Source organism: Grus americana, chromosome 24 (assembly GCF_028858705.1).
Source record: "Grus americana isolate bGruAme1 chromosome 24, bGruAme1.mat, whole genome shotgun sequence".
Classification (NCBI taxonomy): domain Eukaryota; kingdom Metazoa; phylum Chordata; class Aves; order Gruiformes; family Gruidae; genus Grus; species Grus americana.
The window spans coordinates 3,220,255-3,241,600 of NC_072875.1; the positions used below are offsets into that span (position 1 = coordinate 3,220,255).

General features: G+C 54.5%; 1 protein-coding gene across 1 annotated transcript; it reads right to left on the reverse strand.

Moving 5' to 3' along the window:
* Positions 1 to 17,027: 17,027 nt before the first annotated feature.
* Positions 17,028 to 21,246, reverse strand: REXO2 (RNA exonuclease 2). Its single transcript, XM_054803189.1, has 7 exons — positions 21,091 to 21,246; positions 20,886 to 20,969; positions 20,666 to 20,743; positions 18,928 to 19,039; positions 18,066 to 18,174; positions 17,735 to 17,788; positions 17,028 to 17,459 (listed from the first exon to the last, which is right to left on the reverse strand). Exons 1-7 carry the CDS (start codon positions 21,220 to 21,222, stop codon positions 17,330 to 17,332), a joined length of 699 nt encoding a protein of 232 aa, XP_054659164.1. The 5' UTR covers positions 21,223 to 21,246; the 3' UTR covers positions 17,028 to 17,329.
* Between the last annotated feature and the right edge of the window lie 100 nt (positions 21,247 to 21,346).

Below are 21,346 nucleotides of genomic sequence, written 5' to 3' on the forward strand. Positions count from 1 at the left end.
ACTGGCTCAGATAAAACTGTTTCCAAAGGCAGGCAATCGCAGGAGACAAGCTGTGGAACAGGAACAAATGGAACCCCACTGGGTATTAACGAAACGACAGCAGCGGTGGGATCCCAGTTTTACAGCAAACGCCGGCGGAGCGGCGGGACGAGGGAGGTGGGGAGCCGAGAGTCACCTCGCTCCCTGAGCATCCTCAGGCTGCTCGCAGGTGAGTAACGAGGCTAACGGGCTGAGGCAGGTGAAGTTACTTCTGTCCAACGCAGTGCCCTCCCACAGCCTTCGCCGGGGACTCCCGGCTCAGCCTCTTGCTCTCTATTTTCCCGTTTATGCAGCAGAAATGTTGTTGTGCGCCCCGTTATTTGGTGCACGCCTTCGGTCCACGTGCGCGCAGCCCCTAGCGCCGTCTGTTGTTCGCCGGGCTCGGGAGCTCCAGGAGCGGCCGTGGCAGTGATGATAACACGTTGGATGTAGAGCCGAGGTGGTTTTTGCCCGTGTCCAGGAGCTCCAGCTCCAGCTAGACATGCAGGTGAGTCCCGCGGCATCACAGAAGATGGTCGCACGGACGTTGTTCGGTTTTCTGTGTCTCCATGGTTTATAGCGTGCTCCGCGTCCATCGAAGGCAAAAGGGTCCCTGCGGAGAAACACCGGCATGGAAGCTGGGACCAAATGTTTATAAAGCCGTTTGTTATTGCCTGTAGCTGTCAGGGGAAACAGATGAAGTTGTTGTGTTTGGCGTACTGTTAGGGTTTGGGACGGAGCAAGCTGGTGTAGCATTGCTTATCAACGTCGGCCGGGCAGGTGGCTACTTCAGGCCTTTCCCTGGAGACGCGTGTTTTGGTGGTCGGGGTGCTCTTTGCACGCAAACAGCCCTCCCGTGTTTGTACACGAGGTCTCCCATCACCCCAGGTCCTCAAGGGCTCGGACGCATCGGAAACCTGCAGTGAAGGGAGAAATCATCCCCTCGTCCTCCTCCTCCTCCTCGCACCCTGCAGCTTTCTGAATTTCTGCTTTTGCAATGGGACCGTGCAAATGACCAAACTGCCTTAAATTCCTGAAAAAGCTTTAAAGCAACGGGCACCACAGGCAGTTCCTGGCGCACTGCAAGTGTGGGCGGATGGGGCAGCACCGGGGTCCCCAGGAGGCTATGGGGGGGTGCACAGGTCTCTGCACGTACCGGGCTCTCCCGGGGATGCCGCACCGCAGCCGGCATCCTCTGCTGTGCCGGCTGTGTCGCCCTTCGGTCCCTATCCCTTTGGGCAGTAGAGTTTTCTGGCACCGAGCAGCTGCCTGGCTGACGTGAGCGACGCATTCAGCTCGTGCGGGCTGATTCCTGTAATTGGGGTCAATCACAGAAAAAACCCCCAACCCATGGCTGCAGAAAGCCGGCGCTTCTTGGCTGCCAGGGCCACTGCAGACACCGGTGCTCCAGGGACAGGGAAGGAGCCACGCTGCCCTCCCTCTGCGCCTCCTCGCCTGGTTTCTCTTCGCGTAGCTCCTCTTCGCTCCCTCTCTCCCTCCCGTAGCAGGGGAGAAGGCGTCCTCGCTCCCCGCATCGCTAGCATCCCTGAAGGTCCTCTCGCTTAGCTCCTCTGGCGTGTTATTACACAGCCCCAGAGTCGTGGCGTTCACCAGAACGCCCTCCTGCACCCGCCGTGGGTCGGTGGAGAGGGCTGGGGGTTACGTACCGGCGGCAGTTGGTTCTCGTCGCAAAAAACCACTCTCCTCGCCTCTCGCCCTTGCCCTGGGATCGCTGATGCTCGTGGCCGGGCGGGAGATGTGCAGCAGCCTGGAGAGCAGGGCAGCGTCTTGCTCTGCCGTCCCTCGTCTCCTCGTGTGCCCCGTCTGCCGGGGGTGAGCTCCGTTCTCCGCGGCAGTGCTGCTGAAATAAATAAACAAGCACATAGATCATTCCTGCTTCCTTTTCGCTAACCCTGCCAGTCGGCGACAGAGGAGCGAGGGACCTTTCATGGAGATAAATGCAGTGTGAGGGGGTAATTAAAGCGACTGATTTCCCCATGGCAGGAGCTTTCCAAGGCTCGTCCTTGCGTTCGAGCGGGGAGAGGAGTGAGAGGTGCCAGCGAGCCGCCTCCAAGGGGACCTTGCCTCTCCGGTAACCTCTCGTCAGAGGTGCTCCGAAGGTCTGGGAGGTCTGCAAACAGCCATGGAAACCCACAAATAATCACGGTCTCATTTCCCTGCCGGCTCGCACGCGGTGAGACCTTTCCTGTCTTGCCGTGAGAAAGCAAACGAACCTTCTTCGTGAGTCTTCTAAAAAAACCCCTCTTCTTTGGCAATTGGAGGTCGCTCTTTCAGCTGCCTGAGGTCGGTGCTGCCGCAGGCTGGAACGCGCTGCCTGGCACCGGGGTCCCTTCGGTCCTTGCCAGAGCCCGTGGGCATCGCCGAGCCCCGTCCGCACCGCGATCAGGCTTTTTCTGTTTCTCGGCAGCAGACGCGTCTCTTCTGATGCTATTGCGCGTTCCTCTCTTTTTTTCTTTTTCTTTTTTTTTTTTGTTCTTCCTAGGAGCTTGTGTCCTGGTGATCTATGAGTTGTTTGGAGAAGCAGCAAACACTGCTTATGCATTATATACATGTCTTGTCTGTTCCGCTTGATAATGCCATTCTTTAATATGCTCAGCAGTAGCTTTTTGGCTGGCTCTTCCCCCTCTCCTGCTCTCCCCTAAAGCTTGCCTGGCACGCACCGAGGACTTTTTCTTCTTCAAATATAATTTAGGGGATTTTATATCCAAGTTTGTTTTCTGAGATCCTTGCACGAGGAGGAGGAAGAGGAGAAGAAACTAAACGAAGCATAAATCCGCCCTGGTAGCCTGGAGCGCGTCCATCCCTTTCCTCACAAAGACGTGGCGGCTCGCAGACCAAAGGGGAGAAGGGAGTGAGAAATTAGGAAGGCTGGGGGGGGTGCCTCTGGTTTCCCTTTCTGGGTCTCCCTCGGCGATGGACCTCCCTTGCTCTGACCCTTCGTATTGACATCCTCAGCTCTCCGAAGCCATGGGAATCGCGGCCTCGTCCCTGAACTTGGTTATTTCACCTGTCCTCTCTCCAGACGCGCTAAATAAAGCGCTTGATGTGATGTGCTGTGCTCGAGACTCTCCGGCTTAGCTCGGTGCACGACGACAGCCTGTTCTTTTCTGATTCCCGTGCGAAAACATCCGCTTTCTCCTCGCTTCCCGGTTGCTCGCCTCCTGAATTTCGCGGAGGGGCGCCCCAGGCACTCATTCTCACGTCGGGCTGGCTCGGGGGACGTCGGACGGGGGAGAGAAGTATGTGATGGATAAGCTTCTCCGGAGGAGCCTGTGGGGCTTGTCTCTCCTGAAGCAATCTCTCACTTTGGCCCGGCTGCTTGATCCCTTTCCGGGGGAGGAAGGTGAGGCTGATGACGCCACAACCACCTCCTCCGCTCCGTCCCGAGAGCCCTGACTTCTCACGGGGCTACGGAGAAGCTTCGCTGTGCAGCAGCCCCCAGGACGATGAGCCCCCAGTCGTACCAGCCCCAGCGACGTCGTGTTTCAGGGGTGTTGCATTTTTATTTAACGAACAGCCAAGGGGCACCTAGCCGCCGTCGACGATGCGTTATTTGGCGTTACGGCAGCTCGGGTCCCCAGCGAGGTCTCGGGGCTGCTGGGCTGGGACGCGGTGAGGAAACGCGCTGCCCGTGGAAGACCGTGGTCTCGCCTGGCCCATCGTTCGTAGGGCTGGACCGCTCCGCCCAGATGCAGTGTCAGCGGCTCGCAGTGCGTCCAGCCGGGACGGAGGCTGCGGGGATGGAGAGCAGTCCCTGCTCCGCGAGCTTTGCCCCCCAAAACCCCGCACGGGGGGGAGAAAGGATGGGCTCGAGCTTCAGGCTGTAATGCACAGGCAGAGGGGGTTTAATAATTTTTTTTCCTTTTTTTTTTTTTTTGTGTGTGCAAAGGCATAATTATACTTCCCTGATTAATCTTCAGGCTGAGCCGAGCGCGTGCCATAAATCTTGGAAACAAACACGTCTATTTATATTTTAATTATCTTTCTTCTCCTTCTGCAAAGTTCGGGTTGATTTGAGCTGCTTCTATGTATTTATCAACGGAGCGATTCCTGGGCGTCTTGCAGGCAAGACCGCGGCGTCTCCCTGCACCGTGGCTCCTCGGTGCCAAACCACTGCTTTTTAGGCTCGGAACCGACGTCGATCCACCAGCACTCAGTCTCGGCATGCCTGTAGCCTTGCTGGAAGGGGGGGGGTGCAGAAAAAAATCCATCTCCGAGGGAGCGTGGATGCTGGATTTCGGAGTGCCCACTTTCCCTGGGTGACCGCTCCAGCCGTCCTTTTGTTTCCAGCGAGCCGCTGTGATTTGTAAACATTAATAACTGTTATTACTATTAAAAAGGAAAGAGAGCAAGTAGCCCTGTATAACTAATTACTTTAAGTGTTTTCAACGAGCCACAGTTCAACTCCTTTATAAAATCTCCTGCCGCGCGGACCAAATTGTCATTACGATCGGATCTTTCCTTAGACCTATTAATTTTGCCCAGAATAGTAGCCGAACAGATGCGGGGAGAAGGCTACTCTGGTTCGCATCGTTCTTATCAAAGACCGCTTCCCCTCCCAGATCTCACGACAGCCGGAGGACGCAGGCGCCGATCGGCGATCCTGGCAGACGCGGCTTCTTGGAGATGGGGCCCCGCCGGGATATGAAACGTCATCCGAAAAAATCGATGGGAACTGCCAGCCCTCACGCGCCGCCTTCCCCTTCTTCTGCGGCCGGACGAAAGCTGGCGCTGAGCAGCGACCTCCCTTTTTGTGGCCAGGGAGGCTAAGTTTTAAGAAATTCCCTAAACCCACGGTTTATTCCCGATTTTTTAAATTTTGGGGGGTTTTTTTTGCTCCTTCCAATTCCCCCCGCAGCTTTCTCTCCTTCTCCTTTCCACCGCTCCTTCCACGGGGGAAGGCGCATCCCTCGCCCCGGTGCCAGCCCAGGACAGGACGAAGGCTTTTCCCCTCCCGTGCGGCCAAAATAGCGTTACGCCGTGCGATCGATTGCCGTCCCTCCGCAAGTGCCCACGCGCCGTTTAAATGAAGGTTTTTAACTGAACGTGGCGGCGGTGTTTCACATGGGGGAAATTGCTCCGGTATTTACTGCTATTAAATTAATTTCTCAGTAGAGGATTTCAGACTCTTGTAATTCACGAGGATATTTTAGGTCCTGTTTATTGTCTGGCGCTTAAAAAAAAATTGTCTCGAGCATTTGTTTGCCGAGTATAACGCTGTTACTACATTAGCTTTCTCTCACAGGAGAGACAGGGGTTCATTAATGTTGATGCGGAGCTTATTGTACCGCCGAGCTCTCCGAGCGGCGGGTCATTTTTCATAACGCGTGCGCAGCAATACGCAGGCATGGAAAGACGAGCGGAAAATGGTTGTAGCCAGGCGCCCGTACGCACCCTGAAAGGCTGCGGCTCTGCGTAGCACCGAGGGGAGATGCTTCAAGTCCCCTACTGCATATATTTATATATATATAGAGAGAGTGTGTGTGTGTGTATATATATATATATATAAAAACATACAGGGCCCCAGCTGCAACACCTTCACGTCCAGGCAGGGGACTCCAAAGGATGGAGCTCAAACAGAGAAATATCTATTTTTCTCCCAGGAGCGATAGCAAAACGCTGAAAGAGATGCAGCCTGAGGTGGGATGCAGGGGGGAAAAAAAGAAGGAAAAAAAAAAAAAATAGCGCTTGGTTTGAAACATCGTGAGTACCTTGTAGTTAGTAATGCCTTCCCCTCCAAGTGGCTGCGTTTTTGCGACGGAAATCGGCAGCAATCAGGCTCGCAAGTGCTGGGAAGAGATTTCCTGGGACGGATGAAAGAAAACCATTTTCTTCCAAACGCCGGTGCCCAGAGCGAGATAACCCGGCTTTCTCCGACTACGCGCACGGCCGGAGACGTGCGCGCAGCCCCTTTGCTTATAACGTATAGCTGTTCGGGCATGGGAGAAGCCCACCACGGCCGTCCTCCGCTCGCCGAAGCCGAGGGAGGTGTTGTTTTCATCCGGCGATAATGAAAAGCTCCGGTCTGTTTTTTTCATCTGGGGCCGGCGTTTAGCGTGGGGGGGTGAGGGGGGCTTGATCAACAAAGCGATGCTGTTCGGGGCTTCTTCCCTTTTGTTTTGAAGTAGAAATGCGAAGAGGTGGGGAGGGGAGCACCGGAAGCCTGTGAAGATCCGACCCGTCGGACTTCTCAAAGCAAAAAAAAAAAAAAAAAAAATTATCATCCCCCTGAGAAAAGAGCTTTTCTCCCAGCCGTATCAAAGCCGCGCATCCTTCAGATGAAAGCCCCGCTTTCTAGCTCCCGCCTTTTAACACCTCGCTTGTTTTTAAGCTCCATTCTTCCTAAACGTGAACAAACGGTTTGCCTGCTGCGCCCGGAAGGAATAACTCGCTCGATAACCATCGCCCAGGCTGGCGTCGATTCGGAGCGGGGGCTTTGCCACCCCACCTGCGTGCAGCCGTGGCTGCTGCCAGGCAGGACCTCGCCGTGTTGTTCGAGGCAAAAACTCCGTGTGACCCCATTTTTACAACAGGAATAAGAAAAGAAACGGTAACGAGTCACAACTGAACCGAGCCGGTGGCGGGGGGGGGGGGCGAAGCCAGGCTGCCTATCGCCATCCCCTCGGTATGGGTACCCCCGGCCGACATGCGCCCCGACTTTGCTGCGATTCCCTGGACAACGCCACCTGGAAGCTTCGTTCTCCCCGAAAAATCAATAAGTGATCGTCAACATGAAATGAACTGGGCGACCGATCCGGGGGGGCGTCGGGGAGCAAGCGGTGTTCGGAGGGGCTCGGTGGATTGCTGCCTCCGTTAGCCGTGAGGCTGAGCAGCGTGATGCGGGATTGCTCCTTATTAAATATATATGCGCTCTGTGTTTACATTTGCTAGAGGCTCGTCAATCCTCCAAACCCTCTCTCTGCCTGCGTTTGCTTTCCTGTATTTTAAACCATTTTTAAAAGCGCTGGAGGGAGCGGGGTGAAACGCCACAGGGTGCCTGGGATGCTCGGACCGATTCTTCCCCTTTGTGGATCGGGATGCGGCCACGCACCATCACAGCCAGCGGTGCCGCAGGGGTCGGCATCCGGACAGACGGATGGCTCGAGAATAGAAACTGGGCCATGAAACTCATCGCTGGGGTCTGGCATTAAATCGCTTCATAGTCATATATAACTTTTTAGGGTGAGCTGTCGTTCCGCTTATTGTGGGGCTTTCTCCGTACGGGACGGCCGCGCTTCAGAGGGATGCTGTAAAGCATCCCTGTGCCGTGTAAATTCGCACACGTGTTTGGCAATTTTTGGGTCTGAGCACTCAGCACTGGGTTGACGCAGCTGCCCTGTGAGGTTCGTTCTCCCCCGTGGCATCCCTTCCCTGCGATGAGCGTAGAAATTACCTTTAATTACCTAGAAACTGGCATCTTCTCCCTGCAAACCGGAGAGGGAGTCTTCCCAGGCACCCATCCACACACGGAAAAAGCGATCTCTGAAAAGCTGGTCCTTTCAGATATTTTACTTGAAGCAATTAAAAGCCTCGGTGCCTGGAAAAACTAGTTTGGGCGTCCCTTGTTACATGGGAGAGCCCAGAGAAGTCGGTCCCTGGGCTGCGAATAAAGCCTTGTCCGGGCTCGGTGCGCCGCGGCGGCTCAGCCGCTATCGCAGGGTAAGAACGGTCTCATTTGTCTTTTATCCGCACGGTATAAATTCAATAGTTTCACCGCTATGAACTTGTCATAACACAGGGATGTTTGGGAAAGCTTCGGGGGTGGTTTAATTAGCAAAGTTAGTCGGGAGGGCAGTTTGTGCTGCCGTCCTCCTTTTCCTTCTGCTGACGCTCTATAATTTACGCCAGGCGCTGCGGCAGAGCCCCCCCCCCGACACATTTCCTACCCCCAGCTCTCCTCGCCCGGCTCCCTCGGGATTTTTCTTTCTATTTTCGGGCTGCTCCCAGGTTGTTTTCAGCTCAGGAAAGATGAGTCGCGTTTGACGGAGGGTGTAATTTGACGAGTCCTAGCTGCCTCGCACCCTCGTTTATGGGGAATGGGCGCCCTCATAGCTTCAATCCCTGACAAAAAAAAAAAAAAAAAAAAAGAAAAAGAAGGGGGGGAAAAAAAAAAAGTCCAGGTTCTGAAGGGCATATCTTAAAGATTGCGGAGACACACGTAGTTATGTAGAAATAAAATATGAATTTTAATGCGAGGCATTAACATGAGCTCTTTTAGGAATAACTACAGGACTTCACGATGAGCGTATTAGAGCACCGCTTCAGCACAGGTGCCTGCCAGTCTTCATAAATCAGCTCCAACAAGTTAATTCTTCATAAAGGAGGATGAATTTGAATATGGGGGACGGATGAACGGGCGCACAGCAAGAGAAGCAGCATCACGCCGAGCCCTCGGGTTCCGGCAGGCGCCAAGAGCCGGGCAATGTCAGATGGTGTGGGAGCAAACAAGCGTTTCGGGAGACGCTCTTTAAACCCCGGCAAAAAGCAGTCGAGGGCAAGGACAGCGCTGGTATCGCGATATCGATGCCATTAGGGGTGCCGGCGATGCTCCTTGTCGGCAAACCCGTTTGAAAGGCGGCCGAGATGTTTCGCCTCGAAGAGAGCTTGCCGCCGAGCCCGGCTGCTTTTTATTTGTTGTTGATTTTATTGATGTTATTGGCTTTTTCACGGGGCGCTTTGGGGACGCTCGCGTGGTAGCGCGTGCCGGCGCTACAAAATTGCTCGATGTCACGCAGCGTTTAACTCGCGCTCTGCACCGGCGAGAGGGATGCGTTTTTATTTAGAGTCTGTTGTAGTTGCTGCTTTTGTTTTTACGATAAAATATATAACGCAGTCACTGCCGCCGTCCCACTGCGGCTACCGGCTAGGGCAAAATAACGACGTGTCGTCCACGCGCTTTCAAGACAGCGGCGGAGGTGCATAGCGCACGGCTTCGTTGCAAAGAGCCTCCCGTGCTGTGCAACGGGTACGCGGCGTGCGGCGTTAGCACGGCAACGCGCGCAAACACCGATAATGTTTCAGTAGGTGGGGGAGGACGGGGAGGGCGTGCTTTTTCTTTTGGGTTTTTTTTTCCCCCCTCCTTCCCGCAAATAAAATCACTTGTTTTCTATTCCGAGACTCGCCGCCTGCCTGAGACAATAATATTTTAAAGCCGATTGGATCTTAAAATTGTAAGAGGTCCCTGGTGGCCCGACTTTAGCCGACATTATCAGCTCGGCCATTGTCTTACGAAGCAATCTCCTCTTGAACCGTCCTGCGCTCCCTCACCCTTTAACAACACGCAGCCCGCGAAGGGCTCGGTTCCCCCGGGCTAAGACCATACGGCGATGGCGAGGAACGAAGACGAAGAACGTCGTGCCTCGCGACCTTGGCAGCAGCTGGCCTCGTCCTTGTGCCTCGGAGCACTTCCCAAGGTTTCCGTTTGCTTTTCCTTACCTCGCGGTCCGTCAGCAGCATCGCGCCGGCGGCGAATGGCGGGGACCGGATGGAGTAGGGGAAGGCAAAATTATACCTGGTGGTTAGGAATGGATGTCGGATGAATTCAGGCAAGAAATACGGGGCCAATTCTCAGCGGCGCGGTCGTAAAACACGGGAGGGTTTACCTAGGGATGGCAGCGCAGCCTCTTGAAGTCTTTAAATCAACGCCAGGTATCCGCGCGGTCTCCAGGCAGAGAGCGCGCGAGTAAATGTTCTGAAGGCCGGCTTCCTTTTTGCTACGTTAACTCTGCTCTTAATTAGGTTCTTTATTAAAAAAAAAAATAAAATAAAATAAAAAAAATTAAAAAGCCTACCCGTTGATTGGCCTTTGCAGTGAATTTTCCCTTTGGCTTTCATCCGAGTCCCGTGAAACCAGGATTGTGTGCCTGCAGTTTTTATTACCGGCTTTAAATAATTCTTCCAAAATACTCTCTTGCAAAAGGAAAAAAAAAAAAAAAGAAAAAATGAGACCGATACTTATGTGTCTGCGGTATCTAGGAGACTGGCAGGAACTGTGCTCTGCGTGATTATCCAAAGCCGCCGTCATCGTGTTGTTCTCGTCGCTAATGGTATATAATTATGTATTAGGGCTCTCTCCAGGTAGAGCATCTCGGGGCACTTAGAGCACACGACGAAGACCCCAGGCCAAGTGACTCCATCCCTCCGGAAAGGGAAATAATTGTCCCAAAACCACGTTGTTTGCATTTCTGCCACCTGAAAATGAAGCGGATCGATTAGAGAGAGATGATTTTCCAGAAAGACCCTGTCTGAGCTTATCTTGAAAGCTCTTCAGCCTGGGCCTGCGTGGAAAATTCCAGCCGCGTTTGCGTTGGCATGCTGGGAATCCCAGGTGGGGGGTCGGACAGCCCCCCCACGCCTCCCTTTGCTGAGGGGTAACGGAGCCGCACGAAGCATCGGGGGATGCTGGCGCGGTCGGGCAGGGCAGCATCCTTCCTCTGCGAGGGCCAACGCGCGCCTCGGCGACCGTATCGAGCACTCCCGGCTCTGTCCGTGAAGCCGTTCGCGAGAGGAACGCGCTTCCCCTCATCTGTTTTTTTACTGCGATAACCTTTTGTTCTGAAGGGGCTGGTCTGATTAGCCCTGGTTTATCTACTCGCGTGTCATCGACGATTAAAAACTCGCGCAGACTGTTAAAGCTGCCCGCGATGTTGGAGCGGGTGGGTTCTTGCGAGCGCGAGGCGCAGATAGGATCACGCAGGCTTGGCTTCTCGGCAGGTACCGTCCACCCGGGCGTTGTATCTGGGTGCTTAAATTCCCACAGGACGCTGCTGATGCCCTGCTTTTGGGGCGAGCCGGCAATGGCGGAGATGCTGGAGGGGGGTGTTGGTGCCCGGTTGGTCCGCAGAATGAGCAAAGAAACCCAGCAAGCGATGCAAGACCTTCCCCATCCCTGCTTCAAGGAGAGCTGCAGTTCTGCAAATAGAGAGGGGATCCCCTTTTTTTGTCGGGAAAACACGGGCTCCTCGCGTTCCCAGGCCGGTTCCCCGTTGGGAGAGCGGTCGGGAGAAGAGGCACCAGGTGCTGGTTAAACACCGTGCCAGCGGATGGAGCTGAGAAGTCGGAGATGATAGGTTTGTTTTTCAAAAAAGCGCGGGAGATAAATCACCGGGTTCTGGGATGAACGGTCCCTTAAACAAATGGCTCGAGCGCAGTCGTTTCTCCTGCCCAGCTTTCCCCAGCCCGTCACTTCCCAGGGGAGCAGCGGCAGCGCCGGCGAGCCCCAGGATGCCTCCGCTACCCGGGAAGCCCGTCCTTTGCCGAGGCTCGCAGACCAAAAACGTCATCTGAAGCACGCGCGCGGGCCCGAGGTGGGGGAGGAGATGCCAAAAGCATCGAGGGAATGAAAGAGGTGGGACGCTCGCCTTGCCCGCCGGCACGTGCCAGCAGCCCTGGGCTCGTGCGGACACCTGCACGGCGCGGGGGACGCAGCTGGGGGCTCCTCTCCTCCCCTTTGCAAACGAGGAGCAAAAGCAGCTTCGTTCCCGCGGGAGGTTCTCGTTGCGTTTGGAAACGAGGGATCACACCTGGAAGCGCGATATGTCCCTTTAGTACCTCCCTTTGACCACGGGAGCTGCGCCTTCCTAAAATAACCGCCCGAGGGAAACCCGTGGGCTCCCGGCAGCGTTTCTGTCCTGGCTCCATCGCCATGCTCCCTAAAAAAAAAAAAAAAGAGCTGCTTTTCTTCCCTCTCCCTCCACCCGCCGCTCCGCAGCTCTCTGTATTTGGGAGACACCACGAGACCAGCCGCAGCAACAGCAGCGATGCCATCGGGGCGCCCGCAGATGGGGAGAACGGCCACGGTGCTCGTTTTGGGATTGCGCTCGTGAGCAGCAGTCCAAGCACCAAAACCCCTGCGGGGAAAACGTGGCGGCTTTTGCAGGTAAAACCTGACAGCCTGCACCCCTCTCCGGTAAAAAAAAAGGCAGCTCCCACCCCAGAGAGGTGAGTAAGTGAGAGAAAAAGATGTTTTCCTTTAAAGAAAAAAAAGGCTTGGCACCTGCCCCGCAAATGAGCCAGTGGTGCACGTAGCCCAATGAAACGTTCCCCTGAACTGACAGGGATTTGCTTCAAAGGCGCCTGAGAAGAGGTTCCGCTGTAGTTATGGGGAGGAAAGTGCCACGTAGTCTAATTAATGCACGCGCACAAATACATATATGTACACACACGCGCGCGCACGCATCCCCGAAACCGCAGAGAGGGCGAGCAGGCTGCGGCGAAGGGGACGGCATCCCGGCGATGCCGCCGGCCCAGGCAGATCACGGACCAGACTTCTGCACGGAGGGCACGTTGCAAAAAACAAACACAGGTTTATTTTTAACTCAGCCAGCTCGAGGGAAAGAGGAGGGGACACCTTGCAGTGGCAGAGGAGGGCCCTGGAGATCTCGGCTCGGTTCTTGGCTCCGCCACAAATTCCCCATGCGACCTTAAGCGGGTCACTTCACCTCTCTGCGCTTCATTTCCCTTCTGTAAAGTTTGGAGAGCGCGATCCTCCCTCCGGTCTCGTCTGCCTGGGTCGGGAGACACTTTTTTTTTTTTTAAATTTTTCTTTTATTCAAGTGCAGCGCATAGGGTTGGCACAGTGCAGGAAAAGAGCGGTGGCTGGGGGAAGCAGAGGGTGCGGGGCGACCCGACCATTTATTTCAGAATACGCAGAGGAAATTTTTTTTTTTTTTTTTTTTGAATCGGTAAAGCCTGACACGGGATTAAAGCGGACGTAGGATGACGGTGCTTCTTGCAGCCTGATTTGTGCAGAAGGTCTCTGTTGCTGGTCCCTCTCCTTCGTATCGAAAGCTCAAAAGCATCCTTCTCCATCGCATAGCGATCGCATTTGAGGAGGGATACAAACCGTCTTCAGAACGGACGGGCAGAACCCCAGATTTCCCTGGGCGGCCGGTACTGGGCGAACCCGAGCTTCTCCGCCGGTCTCGGAGCTCCCCCGCCGGCGGGGCGCCCGCAACTGCAGCCGCTGCGGGAAGGGGGGGACCCCCGGTCCCCCCGGCGGGGAGGAGGCGGCTCAGCCTTGCCTGCCTTCGTCTGCGTTCCTTAATTGCTCCCCCGCAACGCGCCGGCCCGTTTAACCGTCATTCATTGCTGCTCAGGCTGCCCCAGCGACACCGTCCAGAGCATCCTTCATCCCCGGCGTGGGTGTCGTCCTGGCGCGGGGTTCTCCCCAAACTGCCTGGGGAAAAGGGGGTTTCCACGCTGAACAGCGTGAGATTTGGTGTGGGGCAGGCAAAGGGGGTTCACGCGGATGGTTTGTTAGCTCTCCTGGCCCTCGGGAGTCACCCATCCTGGGTGCGGGGTGCTGTGGGGGTCATTAGGGGCGGGCGGGCGAGCGAGCTCACCAGCTGATTGTTTTCTTTTTCAAAATACTTGCCCCGTCCAGCTGTGCCGTTATGCTGCCTGTTTATTCCCTTTCCCACCTCTCCCTCCCCACGTCACTTGCCGCTGGACTGACGGTCGCGCGTCGCACCGAGCCCGGCAGTTGACAGCCATTTGGTTCTCAGCCGTCGCTCGGCAGCCCTGCCCGCCGTCAGCGATGGGTACCCGGTGCCAGAAGGATTGGAGCCTCCGTCCTCGTCGTGGGAAGCTTCGGCTGAGCTCTCCCTCCCCACAACAAGCCCCGTTTTGCCCTTTTCCTCTCTTTTTCCTCTGCCCACGCTATTCTGCTTTCTCGTCCGCCGCCAGGACGGGCCCCGGGAAGGTTGGGGCGACTGAAGGGGCACGCAAGTTTCTGACAAGTTGTGTTTTATCGAGCGCGCGTGTGGGATAATTTCGCATGTCCTTGTTTTGTCATTTAGAGCACTTAAAGTGTCACGGAGATTTCACTATCCTAAAAGCTTATCTGTCAGCATCAGTGAGTTATTCCAGTAAAAGGGTATCATCAACAGCAGCAGGAGGAAAAAAAAAAAAAAAAAACAACAAAAAACTCCATATCTGAAGGTTTTCTATTCCGGACTGTCTGCAGCCAACCTTGAGCCCGTACAATTCCAGTGGGCCGCTCCAAACCAAAGCAAAAATCAGAAATTCAAAGCGCTCCTACTCTCTTCCTTCCCTTCGGTCTAGCGCGAGCTGATGTTTTTCCAGATTTCCGTGGTTTGCACCCAAACGGTGCAGCGTGGACGGATGGATGGAGCAAGAGGTGCAGGAAAGGGCAGAGATTTACATAGGTGCTAAACAGCTTTCGCCCCGGTACACGACCGCCGCGCCATATTTCATTTACTTTGGAAATCCAGTGGCAGACCGGATAGTTAAAAAAAAAAAAAAAAGTTGTATAAGCACACGTAAAATATTTGTTCCGAGCGCAGAAGCGAACAAGAGAGTTTGATGAGCTGGATTGGGAGCCTGGGGGCACGTCGAGCAAGGGAAATCGCACCAGTCGCTATTTGCGATAACGTTTCTGCTGCACCTTCCGGGGTGGGTGTTTCCGACCGGAGCGATTGCACGCTCAGGGCAAGAACGGCTTCAAAACCTGGCCAGAATAAGCGATGGCCCTTTTTTTATAGAATTGTATCAGTAATCCGCGGTTCCATTATTAATGTAGTATTAAAAGGACTTGAGGCCTCTCAGCAAATTCCTATTTCAAATAAATAATTACTGGAGCCAAGATAATTTATTAAATTAAATTGAAAAACCCAGGTACACTCTATATTTGCCTCAGAGTAATTTTTTTTTTTTTTTTAACTACCGCATCTGAAAATACACCGTTATTCACAATGCCGTACCCAGAGACTGCAGACGGGCCGGAACGCCGACGCGCTCCTTCTCACCCGAACCCCGTCTCACACCTTTGTTTTTTAATTTAACGTGGGTGCCGGGACGGACAGGCAACGCAGGGCAGCCTGGAAAGCTTTCCCCTGGTAGGGATGTTGTAACAGCAGTGTACGCAGAGTTTTGTTGTATCATCTCGTTTGTGGGTCGCTCATGAGCAAGCCCGTTTCAATCGGTCGGTACTTTTTCATAAAGCACTTTGATTAAATAAATAAGGAGACCGCAAGTGCAAAATGTTAGTTTACCCTTCAAAACCTCCGCTGATGTCGACGCAGCTTTTAAGGCGTCACGCAAAGAAATAACAACCGGTGGAAGCACCCCTGGCCAAGCGAAGGGTGCGAAGTTGCGGGGAAGCGGGGGGTGGCGGCGGCACCCGCGGAGCCGATTTCGGTGGGTTTTATCTGCGCTTTGCCAAGACGCGTGACAAATTTGTACTAAATCGGAACCTCAAACGATGCCGGCGCCTAAAAAAGCCAGGGAAGCGATTGCATAATACAGGAGAATGAGATGAAAATCCTTCGTACGGCGCAGTTACTTCAGAAGCAAGAATAAACAATATTTAAAAATGCATAAACACAGATGGCATGTTTTCCTTGAAAAAAAATGTTTCAGGGGAAAAATAAAAGCCTCTTAAAAGGGAATAAAATATGAAAAGGAGGAGAAGTAGGTCGGACAGAAGTCGTCAAAGGAAGGGGAGGAAAACTAACAAAACCAAAATCAAAGGTAAAGCAGGTTCGTGGCCATGGCGTGGGTCCAGGCATGCCTGCCGGGGCGATGGAGAACTGCACGTCCTCGGGGTGGGAGATTTGCACTCAGGAAAGCATTTTTGGCACGGGCTGGGGATCGGTGGCACGGCAGCCGCGGCGCAGACCCCTGCTCGGGTACCCGAGGCGTGGGAAAAGAGCCCTTCAGCAGCAGCCATCTCTGCTAGGAAGGAACCCAGTTTCCAGGGCTGTACTGCCAGTGTTTTCTGGCTTGGGTAAGTAAAATGCGGCGTACGTCTCGGCGGCGATCTGAGGGTTTCACCACACGCACGGCAGGTAAGAGACTGGCGTCGTTACGAGTCGGCCTGCGACGCGCCAAAGGGCGTTTTTATATCCAGATGGCTCAAGACACGATCTCGTAAAAGGCCAATATGTAAAACATACGCAGACTTACAGGGTGCGAGCAGAAAAGCGACAGGTTTTCGTTCCGTGTGGGAAGGTAAGTGCGACAATCTTCCCCCCCGCCACGCTATTTCGGTAGCAGCGTATCAGCGCAGGCTGTTGCACGAGGGCGCGCTGCAGCAGGGAAGCCGAGCTCTCCTCCGACCAACGCCTCCCCAACAGCACCACGGGGCCGCATGCCGCTTCCCGACCACCCGTGCCCCGAGCCAAAACTTAGTCTAAGAGCTGCAGGATTTTTAGGGTTTGGTTTTGGGGTTTTTTTCTGGCTGGACCCACGAGCCGAGTCTAGGATTTACGAGACGCGCTCGCTTATCTCTGACGATTCTGCGGTTAGAATTTTGCTGGCAGCTCCGGTGACGTGAGAGGCTGCGCTGGTATCGGCAACCAGAGTAAAAATCCGTTTGTGTCCCACCGGGGATGGGTTGCAACCTCCAGAGCCTCTCGTCCTACCCGTAGCGCGCGTGTAGTAACAAACCTTCCGAATGCAAATCTTTGCCATTTTAACACCCCAGACGCCGAGGGGCTAGCTGTGCCTCTTTCATCGCCTGCCTTTTCCCTTTTTTGATGAATTAATGTAGAACGGGTGGCTTTTTTGTTTTTTTTTTTTAACGTGGCCAGGTAAACCTCACACGTTTATGCTCCCAGGGATTTTTGCAGGGAGCGCCCAGGCGTCTCCCTCTAGTGGCATCGGGCGCTGCCAAGCCCCGTTTTCTCGGAAAAAAAAAAGGACGGGTGTCCTTACCCCAGGGTTCCCCAATCCCTCCCCTCGTACCCACGAGTCGCCTCGGTATTTAGCTGCCGCGTTTATGCGATTGAAGAGAAAAGGGCAGGCCCCTCTCACGACTCACGTGCCTTTTCTCCTTGGCTTTTCCTGGACCGTGCCATCTAAAAAGCAATCACGCCTTCTCCAAAAAACTGGCGGTTTTTAACCGGCCAGAGGCTTTCCAAGTCACAATTATTTAGGGCCGGCGGCGCAGCTACCGTTATCGAATCTTCTGTCCCGACCCGTAGCAGCTGAGGGCAAAGCAGAAAAGACAGTCTGGACGAAACCACCCTCTTTCAACAGAACTGTTTTTATTGTGTTGCGAAAGACCGCACCCAAAACCGGAGGAAGAGGAGTATCAAACAGCGTGTTTTACGGAGGACGTACAAAGAAAGAAGCTGCTGAGGCTTGAGCGAGTCGACTCCGTGCTCAAACAGAAAAGCAGCGGTAACTCGGGCTTCCCTCTGCGCATTAACAGCCGTTGCGAAAGAAGGGAACCAAAGGGTGCAACTTCTTGAGAGACTGGCAAACCAAAAAGAACCGGGAAGATGCATCTAGTACTTGCCAGGGGATGGCAGGGCCAGGTGAGGAATCAGCTGGCCGTTTTGTCGCTTTCTCCGTTCTCTATTAGTTTCCTTTTCTTCTCATCCGTTTTCCTCTTGAAGATGCTATCTCTGTAGAACTGAAGTTCTTTGATGCTTTCCCTGATGTCATCGAGTGCTCTGAAAGAGAATTCGGGAGGGTTTTGAAATGCCTGAGTGCATCCTCAGCCACACCTGGGTTCTAGCGCTTCTGAAGAATTCCAGGCTGGAAGAAATCCACCTCCGATACGCAGTACAGATGGACTTATCCAAGCCCATGGATCCCACGGCACCAGCGGTGTCTCCTGCACTCAGAAGAACTAGGAAACGTAGAAATTCCTAGAAATACGTGTTAACGCTGCCGAGAACCTTTTCTTCTACGAAACCCCACGGCAGGACAAAAGCAGGAACCTCACCTGTGAGAAGCCGCCTTCTTTGGTGCGAACTCGTACTCCTCCGGATACCAGCGCCTGCGAGCGGGGGGAAAAAAACCAAAGCACCACTTTAAAAAAAAAAAGGAAATTGGGATTCAAAGAACTTCGGTTCTGCTGGCATCCAAGGAGCCGCAACCCGGTGAGTCAAGGTGCTGCCTGCCGCAGAGCAGCCCCTTTGTGACTCGCTCCGCGCGTCCCCCAAACAGAACAGGCCGCATCTCCCAGCAGCCTTCACCTGTGTTTCCAAAGAGCCGCTTCACGGGCTTCCCCAGATTTCCTTCCGTACCGCCGCTTTGTTTGGGGGAAGGTTTACCTGCACAGTTCTTTGACGGTGCTCACGTCGATGATCCTGTAATGAAGATGTCTCATGAACTGAGGCATGTATTTGTCAAGAAATTTCTTATCTGCGTGAACAGAGTTGCCTACAAAGACACAAAACAAGATGTTTCTTCAAAAGACGTTACAAAGCCACAGCAAACGACATCGCGACAAGCAGCAGGCTAAGCGAGCTGGGGAGAAAGATCACACAAAGGTGTGCAACGCTGTTCGCGAGCAGCTCCTCGATCTCATTTCCTAAGAAACATGACTGCAAAGCTTTGTCGGGTCTTCTCTTCAGGATCACACACGGTTTAAATAGGTAATGCCTCTATTAATTCTTCAGTTCCTACTCCTACAGTTCCTGTCACACGGATAAATATCAAAGCATCGGGTTTTCCGCCACGCAAAAACAGGTGTCGGGGTTAATTTGGCTTAGTGGCAGTCGCAGGACCGTAGGCCCTGAACGCAAGTTGGGATGGTTGGTGCCTGGCGTTCCGTTCGGCGAGGAATAGACGCCGATGGGTTTGCCATCCGGACTTTACGGTTGCAGGTAGCTGTCAGCAGTGAGGTCGCCCGCCCCAATGACAACCGTACGCTGAAACGTGAATGCAGAACAGAATCGAAGTGTGTGTCCCCCCCGGCGGTGATGACGCACGGTACTTCCTTGAGGGCATTGGCAGGGCGGACGATGCCATTGCTGAACCGCTCCCTGACTAAACAGATTTGGATTTACCTGCCAGATTCCCCGTGTGGAAAACCAAAGCATCCCCGCCCCGCGCACCAGCGGGCCTTTCAGCACCCGGCTGGGAGCTGCAGGAGGGACGACGCTGCTGTTATTAAGAAGGAAGGTACCTTACCTGCCAGAGGACAGAGACCCGGGGGTGTCTGTTGTCGTACGAAGGAGAGAAACTCGTACTCTGCTTGCTGCAAGGAAATTTTACTCTCCTTCACAGCCTTAGTGAGGCCAGACTGCAAAAAAGAGCCATCTGTCACACATCAGAAATACACTGCTGGTAAAGATGCTTCCAGAAAGGCTCGGGAGGGGAAGGGCAACCCTCCCAGCAGCGCTGTCTCTACCCCCTGCCCGCCCAAAGCGCCACCCAAACACCGCGTTTCGATGTCCTGGCACATCCTCTCGCCTCTATTCCTCCCCGGGGATCCCCACAAGCAGGCCTGATGGGTGTGCAGGGCACCGCTCGGGCGGTAAAAATCCACGCGAGCGCAGGCAGCTGTAGAACAGTCCTACCACCACCAAAAAATCCTGTGATTTTCTCTCTTTTTCCAGGCTGCTGTACTCTCTAGGGGTTCTCCTCAATTACCCAGGCACCGCACAAGCCTCAATAAAACACCTGTGTGTACGCAGTCCTGGAGACGATTACGCTTCCCTCTGCCTAACGAAGGGGCATCCACCTCCCCGGCCCAGAGCGGTAGGTATAAAGAAACAGAAATAATCAAGATCGCGACCTAAGTGTTTATCAAGACTCCTATAAATCAGAAAAGTCCCTTCCTTCTTCCTTTTTTTCTTTTTTTCTTTTTCTCCTTCTCAATAGCTAAATGTCAAATCTGCTCCAAGTGTTCCCAGTGATTTATTTCCATCTGGCTACGCTATATATTTCCGCGACTGCGCCGCAAAAATCTACTTGACGGATCCGACTGGTGGTTAAAAAATTCATTATGTGGCTGCATTTTCATCTATATTCTAATTGCTTCTCTTTTCTTAGTCAATTAAAAATAAGTAGCTCCTCAGGAGCAGCGATAACGTATGGCACCATCTTCAATTCACTCGTGAACTGAAGCCGAGTTCGAGCCCTCAACCGGAGAAAGGGAAAAGCACCCATCGCAGTAAATTAATATTCGTCTTTTCCCAAACTCTCGCTAATCCTTCCCGGGGAGAGCGAGATGCCGAAGGGGGGAGGAGGGGAGGGGTTACGGGTGTCTTAAACCCTCAACCCTTAATTGAAAACTAACTTGAATTTCAATTAACAGTCAGGGCTTTCGCCTTCTTGCTGCCGGCAAGGAGGAAGAAGCGTTCTTTGGTGGCTGAAAGGACTGAACCAAATCTCTTGCTGCAAAAGTTTGGCTTTCGGAGAAAAAAAAAACCCACACTGGGCTTACAGCGCTGAGGGGGAGCGGGCAAAAATAACAACCCAGTGCTTAGGCTAAACGGGCCTGTTTAATTTTCCAAATACCTGAATTTGTGGCGATCAACTTGTCGACCCTGGACTATTCGACGCTGATCTTTGCTGAGGCTTCTGGCTCTCGAGGTAGGTAGAAAGCAGCTCCCAGCACCACTCAAACTTACTAAAGACCAGGCTGCAACGCACAGCGGGCCACTTCGGGGCAACCCTGCGGCCGAGGTACGGGGACTACAGGAACGCAGCCGCAGCCGTGCCAGGGACTGGCTCCTCGGCACCGCGTAAGGACGGTACTTACTGTCTCCCGTTCTTTGTCTCCTCTGATTGACCCGCAAACCGTTCGGCACGGTTGTCGTCCCTTTTTAGGTGACTACACTGCAACTAACGGTTCTGAATTACAGGCCGGGAGCAGCGTTGCAGAGAAAGCGTAATTGCAGCCCGACCGCTCTAGGAGGGTTACCTTCCCGTGATGCTCCTTGCACCACTCGGACATGCTCTCCAGCAGCTCGTCGGGCTGATTAATGATCAGGTTAGGGCCCTGTCGGGGCGAGAAAAAGCACAGAGGTAACGACAAAGGGTTGGGGGCCCGGCCGTCGCTCCCACCACACCCCAGCGGGACGGCGGAGCGGCCCCGGGAACGGGGATAGGGACAGGGACCGGCCCCGGGGGCTGCTCCTCACCTCGGCCAGGACGTTGAGGTCGGAGTCGGTGATGAGGCAGGCCATCTCCAGGATCTGGTCCTTCTCCACGTCCAGGCCCGTCATCTGCCACACCGGGGAGCGGCACCGTCAGCGCGGCCGCGGGCCGCCCGCGCCCCCCTCCTTTCCTTTCCCTTCCCTTCCCCTCCCTTCCCCTCCCCTCCCCTCCCGCCGCCGCGCCCCGCACCTCCAGATCCACCCAGACCATCCGCTGGCCCATGCCGCCTCCGGCCATGCCCGCCGCCCGCCGCCGGCCCCGCCACAGCCTCCCGGCGCAGCTCCGCAGGCGACCCAGGCCGGCGCGGCAGCCGCCCAGCATCGCCGCCAGGCCGCAAAGCGCCGCCGCCGAACTACAACTCCCGGCGGCCCCCGCGGCGCAGGGTCCCCCGGACGGCCGCGGGCTGTGGCCGCGGGGGCTGCCGGGAGTTGTAGTCGCGGGCGGA